This window comes from Heterocephalus glaber, unplaced genomic scaffold, assembly GCF_053883595.1.
Source record: "Heterocephalus glaber isolate CG9 unplaced genomic scaffold, H.glaber_assembly_v1.0 deba00001761, whole genome shotgun sequence".
NCBI classification, from domain to species: domain Eukaryota; kingdom Metazoa; phylum Chordata; class Mammalia; order Rodentia; family Bathyergidae; genus Heterocephalus; species Heterocephalus glaber.
Window position 1 is genome coordinate 2,833,197 of NW_028258458.1, and position 25,183 is coordinate 2,858,379.

General features: G+C 62.5%; 1 protein-coding gene across 2 annotated transcripts in view; it reads left to right on the forward strand.

The window, feature by feature from the left end:
* Nucleotides 1-21,421, forward strand: part of Ell (elongation factor for RNA polymerase II) — a 44,066-nt gene extending 22,645 nt beyond the window's left edge. Inside the window, exons 2-12 of one of the 2 annotated variants that reach the window (XM_087201908.1) lie at nucleotides 3,184-3,231; nucleotides 8,685-8,806; nucleotides 8,889-9,052; nucleotides 10,650-10,921; nucleotides 12,870-12,994; nucleotides 15,163-15,244; nucleotides 15,556-15,961; nucleotides 18,370-18,502; nucleotides 18,595-18,766; nucleotides 19,847-19,891; nucleotides 20,067-21,421. In XM_087201908.1, coding sequence (XP_087058034.1) covers nucleotides 3,184-3,231; nucleotides 8,685-8,806; nucleotides 8,889-9,052; nucleotides 10,650-10,921; nucleotides 12,870-12,994; nucleotides 15,163-15,244; nucleotides 15,556-15,961; nucleotides 18,370-18,502; nucleotides 18,595-18,766; nucleotides 19,847-19,891; nucleotides 20,067-20,183 — 1,686 coding nt within the window. In that variant the 3' untranslated portion in view covers nucleotides 20,184-21,421. Of the gene's footprint in view, nucleotides 1-3,183; nucleotides 3,232-8,684; nucleotides 8,807-8,888; nucleotides 9,053-10,649; nucleotides 10,922-12,869; nucleotides 12,995-15,162; nucleotides 15,245-15,555; nucleotides 16,019-18,369; nucleotides 18,503-18,594; nucleotides 18,767-19,846; nucleotides 19,892-20,066 lie in introns of both variants that reach the window. The other variant, XM_004873368.3, reaches the window with a different exon arrangement.
* Nucleotides 21,422-25,183: the final 3,762 nt, after the last annotated feature.

Sequence of the window (25,183 nt, forward strand, 5' to 3'; positions counted from 1 at the left end):
AGTCTGCCCAAGGTGCCACTCCCCAGCCATGGAGACCGGCCTGGGGAGGGTCCTTGAGTCACTCAGCGAGGGTCCACCTCCCACCTGGGCCAGCTCCAGGGCCACTACGGTGAGGGACCCTGATGGCCCCAGGCTGGCCTGGGCCCCCATTCCTGCTGTGTGGTGAGGTGACAGCCCCCGGACCGGCGGCCCTCTTTGTGCTCCCTCTGTCTGCCCGGCTCCCTCAGCTTCTCTCCAGCCGCTGAGTCCACCTTGGCCGAGCTAAGCTCTGCTGAGCTCTGGACTTCCCACCCAGCCCCTTCTGCCTCAGCTCACCAGCGCCAGGGATCCAGGACTGCCAATTCCAGAGCCCTTGCTCCCCGACCCCCGTCCTCTCGGCTCTGCCTCTGCGTGCTGGCGTCCTTTTCCCCTGGACTCTGTCCTGCCCTCCTGCGAGAGTTGGACAGGGGTCTGAGCATCCAGCCCCTTGCAGCAGAGGAATTGAGAGAACCCCCCCCCGGGACAGTGCACAGTGTCGCGGGGTGTTTCTGGCTGCTCCCCTCTCCCCCAGGGTGTTGGTGCGCGTCCCAGCCCCTTGTCCTCCTCCAGCGCCCATCTGCTCCCCAGCCATGAGCAGGAAGCTTCCCCAAGGAGCCAGCCGGGAGGTGGAGTGCCCTGCAGTTGCTTCCTCCCTTGGGCACCTCCAGCCTGGGCCACCACATCCACTGCTAGACAGCCACAGCTGGAGCTGGGTGTGCCGGTGACGCATGCCTGTGATCCCAGCATCCTGGGAGGCTGAGGCAGGAGGATTGCAGGTTTGAGCCCAGCCTGGGCCACCTAGCAAGTTAGTGAGACTGTGTCTAAAAGATGACAGTGGGTGAAGGCCCTGGGTTCAGCCTCAGCACACCTTGCCCCACAAAAGAGCCCTCTGTGTGCCAGGCGCTGTGCCCAGTGCCAGTGCTAAAGCAGTGGATGAGTCTGTGACCTCCTGGGTCTCGGGGCTGTGTGCAGGGAGCCAGCTGGGTTGTACAGACAAGCCACATGACCCTGCACCCCTAGGTAGACAGGGGCGGGTGCAGGCTGGGCCGTGTCTCAGCCAGCTTTGCCCCAGTTCTTCAGAGTGACAGAGTGACAGGAGCTGGTATGCATTGTGCAAGTGAAGGGGACTTGAACAGCAGCTGCTCAGTTACACCTGGGAACTTTATTCGGGACAACAGAAACTTTTGTTTCATTCGAAGAAGGGGCCCATTCCGAGCAAACACCCCCTCCCCCGCCACTTAACAAAATTTTAAGTGCCGGGGTTACTGCTGTGGACCTAGTGACGCCCAAGTCCTTTCAGCATGGGGTAGAACTCTTCAGAAAGCCTGCTTTACCTCAGCTTGCCTGCAGGGACTTTGATTTTGTGCTGTGTCATTAAACGCTGCAGCCTGGCCTCGGAGTTGGGAGTTGGTGAAAGGCAGGGCGTGTGGCCCTGGGCCCTGGGACGTCAAGGTACCCCCACTCCAGTGGCGCCTCCTCCCGGGGCCTGGGCACGGCCACAGGGATGGGGAAGGTGACAGGGCAGGAGTCTCCCCGCAGGAGGAGCAGTGTGCTACAGACGGGGCTTCGCCAAGCTGCTGAGCCTGTGGGCTGGTGCCTGGTGTGTCACCTGTGTCCAGGGACACCAGTCACGCCCCTGCCTTTGTGCCCATGTCTTCCAGGTGGTAACTAGTCTGCTGCTAGCGGCCAGGCCAGGCTGTGTGACCAGGCTTCTGTGGCTGCGGCCAGGGCGACCATCTCTGTAAAGGCTGGACAGGTGGCGTGCAGGACGTGTGGGGGGGGGGCAGCCCACCACCGTGCTGCTGAGCAGCAGGCGACCCCACACAGCCCGCATGCCAGAGGCTGGGCCCTGCCGGGCCTGGTCACTGGAGACGCACTTGAGCTCAGCACTCTGCAGCCTCTGCCCCTCTGGGAGCAGCCCGGTCCGGAGACGCCCTCGGGGACTGAGTGCAGGGAGGCTTCCGGCCTGGCCTGTGGGAGCAGCTGTGGGAGGCACGGTCCTGGCTCTGCCGCCAGCCCTGCACACTGGGCCCTGGCTCTGTCCCACATTGGGGCTGTGCCTGCTCAGCCTCGCCATGTGGGGACACTGAGTCGTGGGGCCACCTTGGCATCCCCAGCCACACCCCAGCGTCGTACCGGCCCCTGAGGCAGTGCCGCTCTGCCTCACTGTCTCCTCGGCCCCAGGAGGACCTTGTGTCACTGAACAATTTCCTTTCACCCATTTCTTGCTCACATGTTAAGAATGACTAACAGAGCCAGGTGTGGTGGCACACACCTATAATCCCAGTACTCGGGAGGCTGAGACAGGAGGATCTTCTGTTCAAGCCCACCCCGAGCAATTTAGTGATTTAGTGAGACCCTGTCTCAGGATAAAAAATTTAAAAAGGCCCGGGTTCCATCCCCAACTCTCCAGATTAACAGAGCCTGGGTCCATTTGCCTATCTGCTCAGTGGCACCACCAGGCTCAAAGTGGTGGAGCTGTTCTTCATCCCAGCCCCAGGAGAAAGGCGGCTTGGAGTGGGGCGCGGTCCCTGGTCTCCTGGGCAGTTCCCACATTCGCTGGGGGCCCTGCCTCAGCCCTGGGCACGCTCTGCTCTGCTTCTGCCCCTGAGTCCCCTGCCCAGGGTGGGCACGGCGGTGGCTGCGCCCTGGTTTCTCACCTGTCCCGTGTCCATGGCCCGACTTCCATCTGGAGGGTGCTTTCGAGGCAGGATGTGGCCAAGCTGCTGCCTTTGTGGGGATGGAAGGGGCTGTGCAGGCCCTGGCACGAGTGTGCCCAAGTCACCCTGTCCTCCCCCTAGCTGTTTCTGGCATTCTGAGTTCTGCCCTCCTTCCTTCCCACGAGAGTCACAGCCCAGTGACGGGCTTGAGGGCATGGTGTGGACTCCTGACCCAAGTCCAGGCCCACTGCCAGCCTCTCCATCAAGGCTGCTGGCTTGAGGCCCTGGTTTTGCCACTTATGAAGCCCCAGCCCTGTGTCTGTTGGAGGAACTCCTATTGATGCTTCAAAACCCAGCTCCAGTGACCCATCCTGAGGTGTTAAGGCACATGCAGTTTTCTTGCTTCCCCTGGCGACACTGACTCCATCCTGCTCCATGTGCAGCTGGGAAGTTTGCCTGGATTTCTCACTCTGTGTTGACATTTTCCCATTCTGTTTGATTGTAGGATTCTGTGTCACTGAGACCATCGATCCGATTTCAAGGAAGCCAAGGGGTGAGTTGGTTTTGTCTCTGTCAGTTTGGAGTGGTGGGACCTGGCCCCAGAGGCCTATGCTAGCCCTGTTCACTTCTGCTGGGGCTGAGCCAGGCTGCCCCCAGGCCCTCGGACACCCCTTCCTGCTTGCCTGGCCTACAGGCTGGATCACACGACCCCTGCAGTCAGAAGAGGCCGGGGCCAGCTGAGGAGGCACACGCCTGCCACCCAGCGCCCGGAGGTCAAGGGCTGTGGGGTCCCAACCTAGGTGGGAGGCCCCGACTCAGAGAGAAAAGGGGCCCTCACTGCCCCGAGATAGGCTCCATTCTGCTCACAGAACCTGGTATCCAAGCCAGGGCCTTTGCCCCAGCTCTGCTAAGTTGCTAAGTTGCCCAGGCTGGCCTCAGACGAAATCCTCCTGCCTCACCCTCCCAGAGTGCTGGGCTTGCAGGCCTGCCTGGCTGACACTCTTCCTTTGACATGGCAGTCTCGCAGAAACACTGGGGGAGGAGAGAGGCTGAGGTGCCCACAACGCCTGCCCGGGTCTCAAGCCCGGTGCCGCCCACTGGCGCATGGGGTTTGCCGCTGCTCCTGCCTTTCCTGCACTGTGTCCTAGGGGGTCTGACCCGGGCGTGAGGACCTGGGTCCACTGTCAGGACCTGCAGAGGCCCCGTGGGGCTGGCGTCTCCGAACCCTCAGAGCCTGTCTCCTGGGGACGCTCAGACCCTGGCATGGGCGGCTCCTGAACCAGGGAGCGAAGGGTCGCTCGGCCTGGGGGTGACGCTGAGCCCCGTGTCCTCCACCCCTGCAGCCTAGGACACGCCCCCGGGGTCATGGGTTAGGGGTCAGCGTCCTGCTGCCCAGGTCCCCTCCCAGCCCGGAGGATGGCGCCCCCTGGTGGCCACAGCTGGCGTGTGGTGGGAGGGGCGCCGCACAGCCGTGTGGGCCTGGTCCCAGCCACAGCTGGAGTCGCGCTGCACACACGGAGGCTGTGACAGCCGTGGTCGCCACCAGAGGGCGCTCCTCCCTCGCTTGGCTTCTTCCAGCCTCCTGCTGTGCAGCCGGGGGGGGGTTGGGGGGGGACACCCCTCCCCAGCGTGGTCTCCAGGCGGGGGAGTGGGCGGGCGCTGCAGAGTGGGGCCCGGGCCCTGGGTGCCACGAGCAGGGCCTGCCTCTGTGTGCCTCAGTTTCCTTCCCCGAAGACGAGGCAGGGCTGTGACACGCTGAGACTTCGGCTAGAACTATGGGCCCCACTACGCTGTCCGTTCCCTCGCCTGAGGCCCGGCCTTAGGGCCGCAGGGGCCCGGGCTGCAGGCGGAGGTGGCAGGGAGAGCCGCTCAGGTGCTGATCGACTTTAGGTTTCTTTTTTCTTAGAGCTCTCTACAGACTTAATGATCCGGCCATCGCGACATTGCACATCTTGGTACTTGGCATCCCCTACCCTACCCTTCCCTCCCTGCTCCTTCCAGCTCTGTCCCTCTTCCCTCTTTCCCTTCAATTCCTTTTTTCTCCCCTCCCCCCCTCCATTGCTGGATCCCCTAACCATGTGAAAAGGATCGCTCTACTTCCTATTATCTTTTATTTTGCTCTCTCTTTATATTTTGGGTTTTTCATATAAGACAAGCCATGAGATATTTAAGCTTATGTATCCGATTTATTTCACGTAATGTTGTATTCTCGTGGTGCATCCATTTACCTATGAGTGCCTCAAGTTTATCCTTCTTTTTTTTTTTTTTTTTTCGGTGCCGGGGGTCGAACTCGGGTCCTTGTGCTTGTGCAGCAGGCGGCAAAACCACTGAACTAAATCCCCGGCCAAGTTTATGTTTCTTTATAGCAGAGTAGTACTCCACTGTGTGTAAATACCACATTTTCCTCTATCCATTCATCTGTTGATGGACATATAGACCACTTCCAAGATTTAGCTCTTATGAATTGTGGTGCTATAAACAGGGTATGCATGTATCTCTCTAATGTGATGTCTTTAACTCTTTAGGGAAGATACCAGATGGGGAAGAACTGGCTCAAATGGAATTTCCAGTTTTAGTTATTTGAGGACTCTCTGCACGGACTCCCATAGTGATTGCACCAGTTTCCACTCCCAGCAGCAGTGGAGGAGGGTTCCTTTTCCCCCAGCCCTGGCAGCATTTGTTATTCGATTTCTTTTTCTTTTTAATTTTTAAATTATTTTTGCAGGACTGAGGATTGAGCTCAGGATCTTATACTTGGCAGGCACAGCACAGCGCCACTGAGCTACATCCCCAGCCTTGTTATTCAATTTTTTTTTTTTCTTTTGGTTATCAGGGGTCAAACTCAGGACCTTGCGCTTGTGAGGCAGGCAGCAGAACCACTGAGCTAAACCCCCAGCTCAATTTCTTGATGATGGCCATTCTTTCTGCAGTGAGATAGAACCTCAGTGTAGTTCTAATTGGCACTTCTGTAATGCCGGCGATGTGGAACATTCTTCATATAATTATTGGTCATCTGTACTTCTGAGAAATGTCTGTTCATGTCACTTGCTCATTTTTTGATTGGGTCTTTTATTTGAGGGCGTCTGATTGTTTTGAGTTCTTCATATATTCTAGATATGAGTCTTGCTAGCAGTTTTTCTTCCCCACTCTGCAGGCTGTCTTTTCACTCTGTTGGTGGTTTCCTTTGCTGTGCAGAAGCTTGCTAATTTGACATGATCCCATGTGTTGACTCTCGATATTATTTCGTATGCCATTGGGCTTTTGTTCAGAAAGCCCTGGCCTGCGCCTGTGTCTTCAGGACTTACCCGCTTACTCTCCTGGGGGGTTAAGTGCCTGTGTCTCAGTACTGAGTTCTCGGTGCGCCTTGCTTTGCACGTATGTGTGGTAGAAACGGGTCTAGGCCCGGTCTGCAGCACATGGGAGTGGATCCCAGCGCTGCTAGAGGCTGTCTTTCCTCCAGCTCCACCAGGCCGGATTTACCAGCTGCCCCAGAGCTCTCTCGGTGCCTGTGGCCCCAGATTGCAGTCTGTGCACAGGGTCCTAGGCCCTTGCCACTGTCTGGTCCTAGAGTGATTTCATCTGCTCTGGAAGGGAAGCTGGTCCCAGTGCGCGGTCACTCCCATCCCCGCCCTGCCCTGTCTCTCCTGACCTCGGTGTTTTTGTCACATGTCGCCCCTGACGTTCAGAGTCAACTCATGGGGCCGCAGGGCCAGGCCACTGATGGCAGGGAAGCTCTGAGCTTGACCGGGCTGCTGGGCCATCCAGCCACCGTGCCAAGGGAGGGTGGCCAGCCCAGGCTGAGCCCTGAGAGGAGTGGCGTGTGGTGGCACGGCACCCGGCCCCTCCCTGGCACCACTTGGCCAGTGTCCCTGCTCAGCCCCACATGGCCATGGCCACCCCTCTGCCCAGACACCGAGCCTGGCTCCGTTACTTCCTGCATCCTTAGATTGACCTTAACCATGCCAGGCCACGCACTCTGGGGGCAGAGCAGAGGGCCGAGCTGGAGATGCGCCCATCTTCAAGGGACAGCAGCCCACACTTCACAAGAGAGCCGCGCCATCTGGACAGGCCTGGCCTCTATCTTGGTTTTATCTTGCAGTGGAATGTCCAGGGATATTCCTCCACCACTCCGCTACCCCCAAGCAGAACTTCATTTATGTCTTTAGAGCTCCCAGCCCCGAGCCACTGCCATAGAGGCTGGCCGATTGGGGCTGGTTACAGAGGGCTCGCTGCAGGGCCCGGGGAACGGCTTGTGACGGGCCTGCGCCCCCTGCTGGCCACGGGGCAGACTCACAGGATGGGCTGCCGGCTTGGCCCAGGGCCAGGCTGGGGGTCCCTGGGCACCCCCCCCCCGCCCTGTACCTGCTCGGAGACCCAGCGGTCTGGGAGGGGAGGCTGAGGCGGGAGAAGTGCAAGTTCCAGGGCAGTTCAGGGGCTTGCGGCTGGCGCTCTCGTGGGGCACTCAGGACCTCAGTCTCTGGGACTCGCCAGCAGCCCCCAGCAGGGGCCAAGGCCTGCCTGCTGCGAGGCACCGTCCCTGCTGAGCAGTGGCCGTGCCCCGGCCCTGTCCTAGCACTCGGGTCAGTGCTTAACTGGGCGCAGGCGACCTGTTCCTGGACTGCTCCACCAGCGGGCACCCTGTCCTCCCACGCCTGGGGACCGTGAGCCAGCAGCTGAGCAGCCACTGTCAGAGACCGCCGCCGCTGCCTGTGTCCCCCCTGGGCACCAGCAGCCTTGGGCCTCCTGAGTGCCTGTCCTCCGTTCCCTGTCCCCACCATTGTCCCTGTGACAGCAGTGTGGCGGGTGGCCTGGCGGTGGCGGGCTCTCTGCCTGCTGGAACAGGAGCTGTGAGTGCCCTGGGGCTCAGTCTGGGAGCCAGGGAGGAGCGGGGCCCCTTGGGGTGACCATGCCCCGCGTGTGTCTGCCACTTCCAAGACACTAAAACCCAGCCTCTGCCATTTGGGAGGGCGCCGGGCACGGGACTGGGAAGGGTCGGGGGGGCAGCACAGGCAAGGGGTCCCCCAGGCAGTCACCGTACAGCACGCGTCTGCCCGTGCTCTTGGCGCCTTGTGACTCCCCCCCCCCCCCCGGGTCTCCAGCTCTGCTTCTCAGGCTGGGGCTCTTTCTGCAGCAGGCGACAGGGATGTGCTCAGGGCCAGAGGGTGCTGGGGAGACCAGGGTGCAAGCTGAGGCTCCCTCTTGAGGCAGGTTCCGGCTGTGTGCGGACCTGGCCCACTCAACCTGCCAAGTAGCTATGCCATCTTGGTGTAGGCCTGGCCCCAGGAGGTGCCTGTGTCTTCCTGTGGCCCAGCACAGCCCTTCGAGCTGCATCCCAGCCAGGGAGGGTGAAGCTTGGTGTGGGGAGGTCCCCATGACCGTCTCCGGGTGGCCCTTCCTCAGCAGTAGGCAGGTGGCACCCAGCCAGAAGTGTGACACGCCCTGCCCAGCTGTGTCCTGGCAGCCCAGGCCACCTGTGTGCTGTCTGCAGATGCCGCCATGTCTGTTCCGCCTGCAGGCACTGTCCGAGGTCACAGTATGAACTGTGGCACGCACACTGTGTCGTGTGCCACTTGGGAGCCCACCTGTGAGCTGTTCCAGGCCAGTTCCTGCCTTGCTTGTGGCTGCAGGGCTGTAAACAGCCAATCGTGTGGCCGTGTCCCTAGGACCTTGTGCCCAAGGCCAACCTCCCTATTTGCTGGGTGGGAAACGGAGTCACCGCCCTGTCAGGCTGCCTCCCAGAGTCACACAGTTGAGGTGGGGACCTTGCCTCTGGGTGGGCGCGGTGCCATCGCTGCTCAGAGCCAGACAGGGCCCCTGCCCCAGCCCAAGGGCGCCACCTGCCCTGGCAGTGTCATTGCAGGCAGCAGAGCAGGGGTGTCATGGGGGACAGTGGCATGGCACTCCCCTGAGTGGTGTGCCGGGGAGGTGGCGCGGAGACAGCTCAGGTGCACGGCTGCGTGGGCCAGGCAGAGCCTCAGTGACGCCTCTCCTGTCCTCCGCTCGCAGCACATCTGCATCCCCCAGCCCGACTGCCCTGAGGAGGTCCGGACCTTCTCCTTCTACCTCTCCAACATTGGCCGGGACAGCCCGCAGGGCAGCTTCGACTGCATCCAGCAATATGTGTCCAGGTGAGGCCCTGGCCCCGCTCCACCTGACTCCCTGTGCTCTGAGTGGCGGTGTCTGAGCCCTGTCCTGTCCCTTGTCTTGCAGCCGTGGGGACGTCCACCTGGACTGCCTGGGCAGCATCCAGGACAAGGTCACAGTGTGTGCCACTGACGACTCCTACCAGAAGGCCCGAGAGAGCATGGCTCAGGCAGAGGAGGAGACACGGAGCCGAGGCACCATCGTCATCAAGGCCGGAGGCCGCTACCTGGGTGAGACCTGGCGGCCCTCGGTGGGCAGGAGTCTGCTGTGTGGGCACCAGAGGGCTGGCCCCAACGGTGTGCCAGGACCACTGCCAGCGTCACGAGGCAGCCGCACTTGGGCTGTGGCACTTGTGACTGAGGACACCTGGAGCTGGGAACTGCAGGGTCCTCTCCGGGCGGTGGCTTTGGGGCCCTTCCCCTGCCAGCAGACATGGGTTCCCGGGAGACGCGGGGTACAGTGCCAGTGAGCTGGTGTCCAGTGGCTGCTGCCAGTGTGACTGCTGCACAGCCTGGACACCACCACGGTGTGCAGAGACATGGAGACAGTGAGGAGCGGGAAGAAGAGCATGGTTCTGTTAGTGGCCTTCGGCCAGCCATGGGCTTCCACTGTCAGGTTTGGCAGAGGCGAGGAAGAAGTCATCAAAACAGGCCACGGGAGAGAAGGGCGCCAGGTTCTGAGAGCAAGGGGCGAGGCGGGGCAGCATAGAGCTGTGAGGATCTCAGGCCTGGGTTCTCCTAAGCAGTGGGCCCGACCCCCGGCCCTCAGTGGCCACCTTGCTCAGGACTTGATCCCCTCTACAGCCGGTGCCTGAGTCACCCATTGCATTAGGGCTCTGGGTGGCGGCGAGGGGCAGCTGACGAGGTGCCAGCCTAGGATGCTCAGAATGGAAACGTGGGGGTCTGCTCACATGAGTATGTGGTTCTTTGGCCCAAAACTCAGTTAAAAGATTTGTCTCATCACACTAATTGTGTCCCAGATGGTTTCTGAAACGGTTGGTATCCTGGTGCAAACACTCCTCCCTAAGATATAAATACAGCCGGGCAGCATGACACATGCTTGTGATTCCTGCACATAAGAAGGCCAAGGCAGGAGGATCTCAAGTTCAAGGCCAGCTTGGACATCTTGGTGAGACCACCTCAAAATAAAAAGGCTGGGGACATAGCTCAGTGTGCAGGTCCTGAGTCCAGACCACCGAACCACAAAAATAAAAAACTGGGCCCGGGGATTTAGCTCAGTGGTGCCGCCGCCTGCCTTGAAAACACAAGGTCTTGAGTTCTATTCCTTTACAAAAAAAAAGAATCACCATTTCTAGGGCTGGGGATTTAGCTCAGTGGTTCCACAGCCTGACTCGCAAGCGCGAGGTCCTGAGTTCGATCCTGGGTACCAAAAAAATAAAAAAAAAAAACTGTACAAAGGGCTGGGGTGCCACTCCGTGGTAGAATGCTCGGCTAGCACTTGCGAAGCCCTGGGCTCCATCCCTGCACCACGTTCGCACAGCAGGAAAGGTCTCGATGTGCACAGCTCCTCTGCCTGTGTCTTCCCTTCAGGCTGTGAGGACCAGGCCCAGCCCTCCTGCCAGGGTGTCACAGAGCAGAGCCCAAGGGGTGTGTGGGCCCCGGGCCTAGGAACACATCTTTCCATGCTGTGACATAGGGCATGAGGGCCAAGGGCAGTGGCCAGCCCTCGGGAGAGCCTCCGCCCCTAGCTGGGCCCCCGGGATCTCAGCCATCTCGGCAGCTCTGCCTGTGCCACCCAGTGCGGGCTCCTGCACCCCAGTGCCAATGCCGTGCCCCACTGCCCCTAACACCCAGGCTCTCGTTGCAGGCAAGAAGGTCCAGTTCCGCAAGCCAGCCCCGGGGGCGGTGGATGCCGTGCCCTCCCGCAAGCGGGCGACCCCCATCAACCTGGCAAACGCCATCAGGAAGAGCAGCTCGAGTGGGGTAGGGCCAGGCACGGTGTCCCAGCGGCCCTTCCGGGACCGAGTGCTGCACCTCCTGGCGCTGAGGCCCTACCGCAAGGCTGAGCTGTTGCTGCGGCTGCAAAAGGATGGGCTGGCGCAGGTGGACAAGGATGCGCTGGACGGGCTGCTGCAGCAGGTACGGTGGCAGGCACGGGGCTAGGCTGTGAGGCAGCCACTGGGGCGAATGTCGAGGGGCTACAGGCTGGAAGTCTCTGATCACTGCCACCTGTCGGGCAGAGCCCAGGACGGGAGTAGGGTGCCAGCAGGTGGACCCTGCCATGGAGAAACATCCAAGTTCCTCCCCTGCCCCTCACCCACACGAGGTCCTGAGGTTCCCTGGCCCCTGGGACCCTGGGGCAGGGAGCAACTCCTATGTGTCTGTGAATCACCCAGGCTGTGGGCACTCGCCCTGGAGAACTGGACGGCACTGTGGAGGGGAGCGCCCGAGCCTGTGCTCGGTGGTGGCTGATGGGATCACAGCCATCCGCTCCTATCCCGCCCGCCTTGCACCCGGGACACGCTGTGCCGTGCAGGGTTGGGGTGTCAGTGCTGCAGGGAGGACGCGCTTCCTGCGTGCTGGGTGCTCGCCAGGCTTCTCGTGTTGCTGGCCCAGGTGCCCCCAAAGCCTGGTGCTCAGGGGCATTGATGAAGCTGCGTCCTAGCCCTGGCTCCCCTCTGAGGACCTGTGGACAGAGGGCCATCACCCGCCCAAGCACTCCATACGCAGCGGGGTGGTGATGGGGGCCTCTGTGGAGAAGACTGAGCTGCCCCTCGTATGGCAGCACCGGCCCAGGGCCTGTTACCCAGGCCACCGCAGCCGCAGGCGATGCCATCTGGGCTGAGTCTGGATGAGGACGAGGACGTGCCAGCAAGGACCCGGCCCTGACTTTCCACCCTGCTTGCTCAGGAGCAGCCCAGGCAATAGCAAGCGCGTGTTTGGCTTCATGGCCCAGGCAGAGGGGCCAATGAGGCATCCAGGAAGTTGCAATCCAGGCGAGACCTGCACGGGACGCAGAGGTCCTTAGTGCTCAGTGAGGGCCTCAGGAATGCAGAGCGAAGTGTGGCAGGGCCATCTCCAGCCACACAGGGAGACTGAGACAGGCTGCCCACCAGCACAGGCTGGGACCCGTCTTCTCTGGGTGACTGGCTCAGTGTCAGTGGGCACAGTGTCCACACCACTCACCCCAGCTCAGCCAGTCTGGCCCGTCCCGGAAGTGCCACTCCCCGAGCTGAAGGACCGCAAGCTTTCAGAGGGGGAGGTCTGGGGGTGCGCCTCACCTGGCCGTCATTTCCAGCCTCCGCCGGCCACCAGACTGGGGACCAGCAGTGACAGCTGTGTCCCTCCGAGGCCCCTCGCTCTCGGCGGAAACGTCCCACGTGAAGACCAAAGGCAGTATGTGCCGCAGGGAGGGCCCAGGGAGCCCAAGAAGGGTGTCCTTCAGGGTGGGGACACCTGGGGCTGTGACCCGCCAGGCCCACCTCTGGGAGTGGCCGAGGACAGTCACACGTGGCGCCGAGAACCTGTGAAGGGCGCCACGCAGCAGGAGAAACGTCTGTTGGCCCCAAGCAGTCACACATGGAGAGTGGCCACAGGCCCTCAGGCTGCAGCAGGGGCACGGGAAGAGCAGCCGCCACAGGGCATCCCTCAGCCAGGGCCCGAGAGCCTGTTGGTGCCCCCTCGGGACAGCAGCCAAGCGTCCTGGGAGCCGGCGGGAGCTCGGGGATGGCGCCCCTGCCGGGCACCTCTGCCCTGGGAGCTGCGCCCTAGAAGGGATGGGGCTCGCATGCATCTCAAGCGGAGATGGGACGCTGCCCTGCTGGAAGCTCACCATGGCTCTTCTCGTCCCTCCATGCCCCGAAGGGCACGTGTGGGGCCACGGGCAGCAGCAGGAAGTCTCCGTCCCTTGCATCCTGGGCGTCGAGATCGCCACTGCGCCTGCTGCCCGTCTGTGGGGCTTCCCTCGGGGGATGCTGCTGTCATCTTTTTTTTTTGGTACCAGGATGGAACTCAGGTCCTCTCACTTCCGTGGCAGACACCGGAAGCACCGAGCTGAATCCCCGGCCCTAACGCTGCTGTCTTGCAGGTGGCCAACGTGAGCGCCAAGGACGGCACGTGCACACTGAGGGACTGCGTGTACAAGGATGTGCAGAAGGACTGGCCCGGCTACTCCGAGGGGGATCAGCAGCTGCTGAAGCGTGTGCTCACGCGGTAAGGCCGCCTGTCCCCACCGCCCGGCCACCCTCTCCCGTCGGTGTCCCTGTGGCCACCAGCCCTGACCCCAAAGCCTCAGGCAGAGCCCCAACAGTCGGCCTTTCTTGCCGCCCCTCAGGGACTGAGCAGCGCTGCTCCCCGAGTCCCCTTTGGCTATGAGACCAGGTCCGCGGGGGCGCGGTGTGGGCTTCCTGTGGAGAGGAGCCTCGGGCTCCCGGGCCATGAGCTCTTCTGCTTTTTGCTGGGTCTGAGGCCCAGCAGTGCAGGTGTGGTATTAAAGTAGGGCACGGTGACCTCGGGGAAGGAGTGTGCGACGGCGCTCCATCCTCGCACTCACTGGGTCCTGGGAGCTGCGGAGGCAGGCAGGGGACACAGCTGTGACAAGACCTGGGTGTCTGTGTGGGAGTGCGGCCACCTTTCTGGGGGTCTCCGCCCCCAGCCCCCAACCCGGGCACCAGCCCTGCTCACCTGAGCCAGCACCGCACAGCCTGGTCCTCAGGGCCTGATGCCCGTGCTGCAACTCCCGGCCAGGCAGGAGCCTCCCCGCCTGCCCACCGCCCCACTCAAGGCCGCTTCCACATCATCCTGTGAGCTGCAGCCTCTGGAGGCCACAGCCGCTCGGCTCCTGGCGTGGGCCAGCGTCTCCAGTGGCCACCTCACACCAGGGGTCACCTGCAGGGCCATGCGCACAGCTCTGTCCTCAGCCAGAGGGGCCCTGCGGGGAGCTGTGGGCAGGGCTGGGTGTCTTGTCACGGGGGCGGCCTGGGCAGGTCCTGAGAGCGAGTACTGCCTGGCACCCACCTCTAGCCTCCTCCCTTCAGGGGTCCCCCCAGGGCCTGAGCCCCACGCATAGCACCTAAGCTTCTCTCTCTCTGTGAGCCCCAGCCCCTGTGGCTGTGGCCCACTCCTCCCTGGAGCTCAGGGAGCACAGCTCCTGGGACTGGTTTTGCTTTCCCAGTACTGAGGACTGAACTCAGGACCCTCACACTGAGCTCCATCCCCAGCCCTTTATTACTTTTTTTTTTCTTTTTTTCTTTTTCTGAGGCAGGGTCTTCCTTCGTAGTTCAGGCTGGCCCTGAACTCCCTATGTAGCCCAGGCTGGCCTCGACCTCGAGGCGATCCTCCTGCCTCAGCCTCCCCAAGTATGCAGATCAGTGTGCAGCTGCTCTGCTGGTCCACCCACGCAGTCACAGAAGGGCCCCCTGGGACGGCACCACAGCCCGAGGGCCCCTGACACTGCCTCTGTCCCAGGCTTGAGAGAAGGCCCCCCAGGCTCTGCTTGTCTGTCTTCTCCTTGCACTGTTCTCTTCCGGAGAACACGTCGGGGGACTGGTTCACCTCCGCATCCCATCTCTGTCTCCATCACTTCGGGTTCCGAGTCTCCTGCTGCTCTTTCCTGGTGTTGTGTTCCTGTTTTCTGGCAGTGACATCATTTCTGATCGGCTTTCCCTGAGGAGATTTTAAAAAGTAACAGCTTTCCCGAGATGCAGTTTGTGTGGGCCGAGTAGCTGCTCACAGGAGCCGTGTGGTTCCGAAGGTGGGGTCTTGCGCCTGGCCGGGTTCGGCCGTGGCTGCTGGCACCCGTGCGTTACTCCAGGCTTGCCTCGGTGGCTGGTCCAGGCTGAGTATAATGTCCTGTGGTAGGAATGGGCTCTTCAGCTGAGCCGTTCGCGACATGGTGGGCTGCCTGCCAGGGGTCTTTGTCTCCCTGCTGATGCATCTGGAGGTGCAGGTGTCATGCTGGACACAGGACTGGGCCTCCCGGCATCAGGACGGCTCAGTCCCCTCGGGTGGCCAAGGGAGCAAAGAGGTTGATTGCGGCTCCTGGTGAGCCCCGGATCCCGTGTGGCTACCTTTTTGCTGCAGGGTCCCGAGTGTCAGTGCACAGGGCTGCGGCCCCCCCGCCCTTCCCTGCACAGCACTGGGGGGCTCCTTGTCACCTCATCTCGCCCTTACCCTCCCTGGGGCCCTGTCTCTCCCGCCACCTCCCAGCACTCCCTGGGCCTGTCCAGCCCACAGCAGACGCTGGTGGGGAGTCCCTAGGTCACCCTGCCCTGCCCGGCTCGGCTCTGCTTCTCAGGGCAGCGACCCTGTCCCCAGGGCGACAATGGGGTGGGAGACCATGGGTGCCGAGGGGGCCCCTGACCACCCATTTCCCTCCGCAGGAAGCTGTGCCAGCCGCAGAACACAGAGCCCGCTGCCTGCAGCCCTCCCTCGGAGCACGGGCGCCCAGCCTCGCCCGCCCAGGTATGGCCTTCCCACTGCCCCCGCCCTGTGCTGGGGTCACTGCCCCTTAGTCTCCTGGCCCTCTTGGCCCTGTCCCTGTCCCTGTCTGGAGAACGTGCCCAGTAGAGTGATACTTGGAAGCAGACCCCACGGGGCCCCTTCAGGCTGACATTGTGGGGCTAAGCAGGCAGTGCCAGCCCTACAGGCCTGGCGTGGTGTCCGGACGCCCCCGTGTGGCCAGCACAGGCCCCGCAGGAATCCAGGCAGCGGGCCTCTCTGGGGCCAAAGCCCAGCGCCCAACTCCCCTCCGTGATCACCCCTTTCCTTTGCAGAAGCGGCTGCAGCCCCTTGACTTCATCGACCCCCTGATCCACAAGAAGCCCAGGATCTCGCACTTCACCCAGAGAGCCCAGCCTGCCCTCAACGGGAGGCCGAGTGCACCCAACGGCCGGGAGGCTCTCCTGCCCACGTCCGGGCCGCCGCCTGACGCCCACCTGCCCCTGCGGCTGGAGCCCCCACGCGCCCACGACTCCCTGGCCGATGTCAGCCAGGGCCACAGCAGTCAGGACTGCACACGAGGGGAGACGGCCATCCCGGCCCCCACTGCACCCCTCAGCCTCCCCCCTCTGACAGACTGTGCCCAGCCTGATGGGCCCCAAGGCAGCCCCGTGCGCAGCAAGCCCAGGAAGAAGTCCAAGAAGCACAGGGACAAGGAGAGGGCGGCAGAGGACAGGCCCCGTGCCCTGCTGCCCCACCCTGACCCCACTGCCCATGGAGAGCCGCCCAACGCCCTGGGTAGGTGCGAGGCAGAGCGCTGCTGGCCGCCCTTGCGCTCAGGGATGTCGGGTCCTCTGCTCCCTGCGTGGCCCATGGGAAGCCGGCACTCATGGAGGGGATGCAGGGGAGAGAAGCGTGCCACGGGCCTGGCTGCCGGGAGCTGGGGCGGGACGCACAGGATGGGCGCAGGGACAGGGCTTGAGGCCCACTGAGCAGTGCTGTCAGTGTGTGGAGGAGGGGTTTGGGGAATGCCTGCCACCCTGGCTCTCAGGGGACTGAGGCAGGGGCTGGGGAACTCGAGACCAACCTGGGCAGCCTAGCAAGGTCAAGGTCAACCAAGCCTGGACTACAGAGGAAGACCAGTGTCACAGGGCTGAGGATATGGCTGAGCGCGAGGCCCTGGGTTCCAGCCCCAGGACCACAAGAGAAAGGATGCGGTCACCGCGCAGGTGGGGAGGCCTGGCAGGCGGCGGGAGGCCTGTGCTGCCAGCAGCGGAGCCAGGTGTGGGGCCGGCTGGGGCAACGTGGACCAGCGTGGTGCTGACCCAGTGCAGAGACCCTAGCCTTGGGATCAGAGCCGTGGCAGCAGCCTGACCACTGCACGGCCCACAGCTGTGAGTGCTTGAAGTCGCATGAAAGGGCGAACATTTGCAGGACGTCAGCTGCGTCTGGGTGTCAGCCGCTGCAGGGGAGGGGACTGCTGCGTCATCGCAGGCAGCCCTGGATGGTGGCAGCGTCCAAGTTGGCAACCTTGCTGTCTAGCACCAGCTGCCCAGGGCAGGCAGGGCCCCGAGCCGGGTGCATCCGGGACTGTGGCTCTGGGATGTGTTGACGTGTTGTCCTGCTGCCCCTGAGAGCCTCAGCACCCAGGCCTCCTCCAGGAGGGCCCTCGCAGAGGGTTCCTGTCTTGCCTGCTCAGGTCCCCAGGCCATGTGGTGTTCCCCGCACCTGGGACAGCCCCGGCCAAAGAACAGGTGCCGCAAGCCCCAGAGGGCCCCAGCTCTGTCCCCATACCACACATGCAGGAGAGGCAGGAGGAAGGGACAGCAGGGACATCAGCGGTGCCCCGGGCACAGTGACTGTCACACAGGGTCCCAGCACCTGACCCAGATGGGAGACAGGGTCCCTGAGGGGTCGGCTGGGGCTGGGAGCAAGTGGCGGAGGCCCTTGGAGCAGCCCTGGCAAGAAGCATCACAGCCTCACAGCCCACGCCCAGGCTTGGTGGAGCAGAGGTTGGCTGGGGCCTCTGTCCCCAGCTGAGCTGACTCTCAGCCTTAGTTTCCCCCTTTGTCCCGCTGGTGAAGGTCTCGAGGGCAGAGTGAGGTGCTGCCAACTGGCTGGCTGGTGGACTGTCCCTGGCATTGGGAGTGTGGGCTCCAGGCTGGCTCGGCAGCCCAGTGGACACGCAGCTGTAAAGATGGCCCAAGAGGCAGCCCCAGGAGGCCCAGGGTGGCTGGAGGTGGGCCATCAGTGTGTGTGTGGAGCCCCAGCTCAGGCGGTTCATGCACCAGCCTCTCACAGGGAAACAGCGGAGCCACACTCAGGGTCTCGCTGTGTCCTCCAGGCGTGCATCACGGCACCTGCCTGTTCAGGGCCACAAGCCTGGTTCGCTGACCTGTACCCAGAGTCCCTTGCAGGGTTCTTGTTTCTCCTGGAAGATGTCTTCATGGCTGTTGTCTGACCCACATCCACTTAGTCCCACAGCCTTGTGGGCCCAGGCACTGGGGTGGCCCCACCTGGAGTGGAGCCTGAGCCCTGTGTGGTAAGGATCTGCTCAGGTGTCGGGTGGGGTCAGTCAGCAGCCCGCACATTCAAGGCACATGCCTGAACCGAGTAGAACTGCGCAGCAGCACACGCCTGTGATCCTGCCACTGTGGGAAGCTGAGACAGGAGGATCAAAAGTTTGAGCGAGCCAGCCTGTGCAGCTTAGACCCTGTCTCAAAAGAAAAAACTGAAAAGGGTTTGGGGCATAGCTCAGTGCAGAGGCCGTGGGTTCCATCCCCAGGAACACAAGAAGGAGAAAAAAAGACCCTTCAGGAAGGTATGGGCTGCATGCGGGGTGGGGCAGTGGGGTGCTCCCCGCCCCGGGCATGGACTGCAGGCCACAGAGCATGGCCCATCCACCCCAGGCTGCCCAGGTCCAGCAGGAGCAGAGGTTCTGGGTGGGGACCAGGCCCAGAGCATGTGGCGGGGCGGCTCTGGAGGCCACTGTCCCTTTGTGCTGGGCCGGAGCCCAGGGTGCCACAGGGCTCGGGCCAGGCCAGGCCGAGCTGATGTTCAGGAGAGGCCAGCGGAGGAGCAGGGCTCCCGATGTGTGGCCTGGCCTCGCCTGTGTCGGAGCCGCTGCAGCCACAGCCAGCAGGCAGGAGCCTGCACGCACCCTGCCCCTGTGTCTGCCCCGGCCAGACCCAGGTCTGCCTTGGCTCTTGCAGGCCTGAACGGAGCCTGCAACGCCAGTGCCAGCGTGCCCACGTCCACATCGGAGACGCCTGACTACCTGCTGTGAGTCCAGCGGGTCAGTGGGCGGGGTTCCTCGTGCCCCGTCAGTGGTCCCTGCCCCCACCCCCGAAGCTGACAGCCCTGTGTCCTCACAGCAAGTACGTGGCCATCTCCTCCTCGGAGCAGCGCCAGCGCTACAAGAACGACTTCAACGCCGAGTACAGCGAGTACCGCGACCTCCACGCGCGCATCGAGCAGATCACGCGGCGGTTCACACAGCTTGATGCGCAGCTGCGGCAGCTGACGCAGGGGTCCGAGGAATACGAGGTGCGCCGGGGGCGCGGTCCCCCAGAGGAAGTCCTCCTGGCAGGCCGGTCCTCCCTGGGCAGGCAGGTGCCATCCAGTGTGACAGGGTCTTGCTCAGAACATGATACCAGCCGGGAGTGCAGGCCTGCACCCCTGCACCCCTGCGGTCCCAGTACTCAGAAGGCTGAGGCAGGAGGACTGTTGAACCCATGAGTTCAAGGCCAGCCTGGCCCACACAGCCAGACTGAGGCTGAAACAGAAAGGTAGTGGTGGGGTGTGGCGTGGGGAGTGCTTGCCTAGCACAGGAAGGGCCTGGATTCCCTCCCCACCACCGCGAGAAAGGAGGAAAAGAAGGAAAGAGGTTAGGCAGTGACACTTGTGGAAGCAGGACCGGGAAGCTGTTGGGGTCCCCTGCACAGGTGGAGGCCCCCGAAGAGGTGTGTCCATGGGGTAGGGGACAGGCTCAGGCCAGAGTTCCATGGGGACAGGCGGGAAGAGCTGCTGGGGCACAGGATCAGAGGATGGAAAATCAGAGAGAGCACGTACCAGGGGCTGTGGCTGGGAGACCCGGCGGGATTCCTGAGGGGCCAGGCCAGGCCCAGACAGCCGGGCAGGCGGAGGCCAAGGTCCAGGGGTGTCTGCCTGAGTCAGCAGCCCCTCGGGCAGGGGGTCGCCTTGGACCCAAGAAGGCCCAGAGCCGGGTTAGTGTCCATCCCCGCCCTCGGTTCCTCTTGTCCCCTCCGCCTGCCTCCTCCAGAGCTGAGAGCAGGGTGCCTCCCTGCAGCGCCAAGCCCTGGGTCAGCAGGGTCAGCGTATGCATGTCCCGCCCAGGCCCCTTTGGGTCTCCAGTGGATTGGGGGGTCTCAGAGGAACCCCTTGTCCTCCCTGAAGCACCCGTGTGGCCCCGTGGCACCGTCGCCCTGTTCTGGGAGCAGCAGACAGCCCCAGTGGGCAGACGGGGACCGCTTCCCCGCCTCCCACAGCCGTCTCTCCCCGCTGCCCAGCTCAGCACCGCCCGTCCCTCCCGGCCGGGCCCTGCCTGGCCGCGGGGGCCAGCTTCCCGGCGGAAGGGGTGCCACGTGCTCTCTCATTTCCCTCCAGACTACTCGGGGGCAGATCCTGCAGGAGTACCGGAAAATCAAAAAGGTGAGCCTGCGGAGTGCGGGGCTGGCTGGGACGGTGGTGCAGCAGGCTCGGGAGCTGGGGCTCCGCGCCCCACCCCCTCTCCCCCCCGCGGCCCCATGCCCTTCTGGGCACGCAGAGGGGACCCCTGTGCCCTCCGGACACCCTGTCCGGCCCTCACAGTGCCCCTGTCCCCCAGACCAACACCAACTACAGCCAGGAGAAGCAGCGCTGCGAGTACCTGCACAGCAAGCTGGCGCACATCAAGCGGCTCATCGCCGAGTACGACCAGTGGCAGCTACAGGCCTGGGCCTAGCAGCACCCTGGGCACCAGGCGCCGGGCAGGCTGGGCAGGCCGGGCTATTGAAAACAGTATTTAAAACATGCGGACACTCGGCTCCGAGCCACAGCTCCCGGGAGGCCCGGCCGCCCTCGCCTGGGTGCAGTGAGCTCTCGGTGGCCTGCCTGGGTCCCAGCCGTCCCTCTTGCCACCGCCAAGACTCGGGCCAGCCCGCTGCCTTTTCTAGTTTTCTATGAGCTACCACCGAAGAGACTCGTCTATTTTTGTACAAGAGAAAGCAGTTTTTCTAAACCTGTGCCTCCCTGTCCTCGGACGTCCAGGTCGGGATGTCCCGCGTCCCTATGCAGTATTAGAGATGCCGCCCGCAGGCCTCGCTGGGCCACCCTGCTGTTCAGGCCTTCAGCCGTGGTGGCCCTGCGGGCGTGATGTTTTGGGTCTTCAGTTTCCCCTGTGCAGGCCGCGGCCCCCACGCTGCTGGCCTCGCTCCGTCCCTCTGTCTACTTGCGGGTCCCGAGGTTGCCTCAGCCAGGCCATCGCTGGGTTTGCACTCAGGGAGGGGCTGGGGACCCCAGGACACCCTGGTTGCTGCTTTGTCACTGTGCCTAGTCTCCAGTGTCCCCGGCGCGGTGGGGCAGTGTGTGTGTGTGTGTGTGTGTGTGCGCGCGACTGAGCGCGTGCGTGTGTGTGAGTGTGGCTGTCTGCACATGCGTCTGTTTCTCTAACCTGCAGGGCTCCGGCTGCTTCCACAGAGCTGGCGCCTGCGCGGTGGGGACACCGGCGGCTCTTTCCTTTGAGGAAGCCCGGCCTCCTGTTTCAATGGCTGTTTTGTTTCCACTTGGGGCGGACGGGCGGCTAAGGAAGGCGCTGTGCGCACTGCACTCGAGAGCCGTTATTTACGGGGTCCCCTAAGTCCGCTATCCCCGCGCCATGCCAGTCCCTTATCCCGAGGGTCCTCGAAGGCAAGGGAGGACTCTGCCTCGGGGCCGGGATGACCCTCACTCGCTGATTAAATACGGTCTAACTTATTGATGCTGTTTTATTTTCCTTTTAATGTTGTACTGTAGAGAAACTACTTTGAGCCATGGACTTGGTGTTTACAAAGAATTTTTCACTTTTGCCAAATGTTACAATCAGAAGGCGTCCACCTCTGCAGTTTCCTAACATTTTCTTAAGAAACCCAGGGTCCTTTTTGTACACTAAGCAGGTGAATGCTGATTTTTTTATCCTACAATAAATTACACTGAATGAACCCAGCCACCTGGCAGCTGGGCTTCCTGTGTGTGTTGCAGCTGGGTCAGTGGCGGGGCTGGGCTGGGTCCAGGAGAGGACCAGGCAGGTGGGGGTCCTGGGAACCACAGCAGGGTCGTGAGCCAGAGGACAGGCCAGGTAGGGCTGAGGGGTGGATGATTTGGGTTAGCTGTGCCCCACCCTGTCCCCTACTCCCAGCTACTCAGGAAGCTGAGGTGGGAGGATCACTTGAGCCCAGGAGCTCAAGGCTGGCCTTGGACAGCAGAGCGAGCCTCAGCAGCAGGTCTGGCAGTGTTTCATTGTTCCTCCCAGGCCAGGCTGGCACTAACGGGGCTGGGGTGCCAGGCTCAGGCTCCATGGGGGCGGCACCCTCTGTCCTGGCTCCAGGAACCCAGCAGGGCCGGAGGCATAGAGCGCAGCAGGGGGCAGTGGCCCTTCCAAGGCCAGGTAGGGCGGGTGTTTATTCTGCAGAGGAAAAACAGCCTCCTGCAGGAGCGAGGGTTGGGGTTAGCAGTCTGCCTCGTCCTTGGCCTGAGTTCTGAGGCAGCGCAGGAATCCGAGGGGCAGGGGCGGGGCGGCATGTACCGGCTGCAGGGACAGTGTGGCCACCACGCCTCCCAGGGGAAGCCCCTGCCCCCTCCTGCCGGGTCTTGGCTGCCATCCCGAGCGGCCCACGGGTGACACTGGATGGTGGTCAGGAGCCTGGGCAGGGATGTAGCCAGGGTGGCTGGGGTCTCAGCGGTGCAGAGCAGGCACAGTTCCCGAGGTGGCTTTTCTTGGGTGGATAGGGAGCTGCCCACCAGGTTACTCTGCCCCTTCATCCTGGCCTTGGGACAGCAGGAAAGATGCCCCAGGGTGGGGCAGAAGCAGTACAGGCCAGCTCTGGGGGCAGGTTTGACCATGCAGGGCTCAGAGTCCCAGACCAGAGAATCTCTCAGGATCAACACGTCTACGTGCAGAGCTGAGGGTGCTCCCACCCCGGGTTAGCATAGCAGTGGGGATGGGCACGACTTGGAAACGAAGCTGAGCCTTCTCCTCAGACCTCTGCAACCTGCATCCTCAGTGAAAGCTACCTTAGGGTGGGCGTGGTGGTAGAGCCCTGTAGTCCATGGACTCTGGGAGGCTGAGGCAGGTGGATCCCAAGTTTGAGCCCACCCTGAGCAACTTAGCCAGATCCTGTCTCAAAAAAATAAAAAGGCACAGGGGTGTAGCTGAGTACGAGGGCCCTGGGTTCAATCCCTAGTACTCCAGAACTTGAAAACCTGCCCGGAGGCCCCTGGGAAGTTATGCGGGTGGCTTTATTGTAACCCAAAGCTCAGCTCGTGGGAGATGGAGCGTGGTGCCCTGCTGTGGGACGCCCCCAGGTAAGGGCCATTGGTTGGCTAGGACAAGAGGCTGGAGAGCTAAGTGAGGACGTTCTTGGTGACTGATGGGTGGTTTCGTGCAGACATTCTGCTTTCCCAGCAGGCTGGGACCCGCTGTGCTACAGAGGGTCCTAGTTTACGAGGGGGCGTGGTGGAGCAGGCCTGTGATCCCAGCACTGGAGAGGCTGAGGCAGGAGGCCTGCTGGGAGTTTGCCTGGGCTACAGGACAAGACCCAGTCTCAAAACAACAGGGCCGGGGATTTAGCTCATTGGCGCCCCGCCTGCCTCGCAAGTGCAAGGTACTGAGTTCGATCCCTGGTACTGCAAAAAAGGGGGGTCCTAGTCCCCCCCAACACTCCTGGGCCGTGTCTCCTCCCACCCCTGCTCCTCCACCCTCCCTGCCGGGCCCACCGCAGCCCCACTGCCACCTTCCTCAGGCACTGCTGGGGAGGATGGCAGCCAGCCCAAGGCCACCCTCTCCCTGCCGCCTGCCTGCACCCCCCAGCCCACCCCCAGGCGTGTGGGGTCCTGGGCCGCCGCTGCACCTGTGCCTGTGCCATCCTCTCTGACCCCTGGGCCCAAAGTCCCCATCTCTCCACCCAGCCCAGGGTGGAGCACTCCCCGGTTCAGGGCTCTGACGCCACTGCCGGCCGCACTTCTGACCAGCTGGAGGCTGAGCGATGGGGCCCTCACACCCCCACTTCAGGTGTGATCGTTTGGGGGAGCAGCTTGAAGCACCCGGGAAATCACTAAAGCCAAGCGATGGTACACACAGAGGTGGGGCCCAGGCTGCTCTGTCCCCCGAGGAGAGCCAAGCCCCAGCACCCTGCATCTGGGCACACCCTGCTGGGAGGTCTGGGGTGGATAGGGTACTTTGCCTCACCCCTCAGGAGGGCGCACCCCACACTCCTGTGACAAAGACCAAAGAGGGATGGGGCAGTGGCTCAGTGGTGAGCACCTGCCTAGCATGTGCCAGTCCTGCATTCCACCCTAACTCCACCCCCCAAGCTCCCCAAGTTCCTGTATCTGAGTCCCAGGAGGCAACCTTCGGACCAAGCCCCAGAGACCCAGGGAAAACTTTTCTGCTTAGGTTCCACGAAGTGTGGCCTACCTGGAATGTGATTGAACAGCAGGGAGGCTGAGGCAGAAGGGTCCCAAGTTCCAGCCCAGCCTGGGCAATTTAGTGACTTAGCAAGACCCTGTCTCACATAAATAAGGCTGGGGCATAGTTCAGTGCAAAGGCCCTGGATTCAATCCCCAGCAGTGAAAAAAGTAAAAATTTTCAAAAGACAAAATGTGTATGCTCTACTGGAAATAAACTGGGGGCAGGACCCATGAGGGTCTGTGGGCATTCCTTCCTTCCGGGGATGGCAGGGGACCACTCTGGAGCCGGGTCTTCTTATCTGCTATCCGGAAGCTGAGTGGATTTCAGGATGTCAGCGTTAGAGCACTCTGTCAGTGGGTGTCTGTCCCCTGACTGCCTTCACCTTGGGGAACTGGCCTGGTCTAGAATCCTCCACAGGGCTTCCAGGGCAAGCAGACGGAAGGCAGGGAAGTCAGAGTCCTGGCCTCACAAAACATTTTCAGTAGCACAGTCCTGGTCGCCAGCCCTGAGGGTCTGCCAGTTCCCAGACTGCCCCTCTCTCCCTCGAATCGGCCACCTAAGCCCCCTCCCAAGGCTTTTCTTTCCGATCTTCAGGTGGCTCTGTCTGCAGTTTTTCTTGGCAAACTCTTCATCTCTCAAAACCCTCCAGCAGCCATCTCTTCCCGGACTCCTGCCTGCTGTCAAAGACCTGCCCCAGGTTCCCTCCAGCTGGAGGGGCCACATTCCCCTTCAGACGGAGGCCTGGAGCTGGGGTTTCAGAGGCCCCAGCCCCGGAGGCCAGGCCTAGCTGCCTTCGCAGCCAGCATTCCCAGCCCTCCACCTTTTGGGCCAGCTCCCGTGCTAGGAACTTTCCATCCAGCCGCGGAGCCGGCCACTGTTTTGGAAAGTTCTTGGGGCGCCGCCCCCGCTGCCCGCTGGGTTCCCACGCTCCCTTATGGCCGAGCAAGAGGGGGGCGAGCGGCTTCGGGCCTCGCTCCCACGCCCCCCCCACAACCCCGGGCACTGCCCACGCCCTCCTGCTGTAGCAGGTAAACCAAAGCACATAGCCCCAAGCATCTGGGCCCTGCTGGGACAGATTGGTCCATCCTTAGCTGGACTGGAGGCTCGTGGGGTTCCAAGACATGGGCGTCCTGAGTGGGTACCCCTGCTTATAAAGGAGCCCTTGTCTGGCTTTGGGATCTCAGTTTTGGTTGGCCTGTTTCCCCTGCAGTATCAGACCCCAGGACGCCTCCCCGTCCCCCAGTACCACCCCCTGGCTAGGTCTTGGCACTCATTCGCAGGCTTTTTGTCCTCTTTTG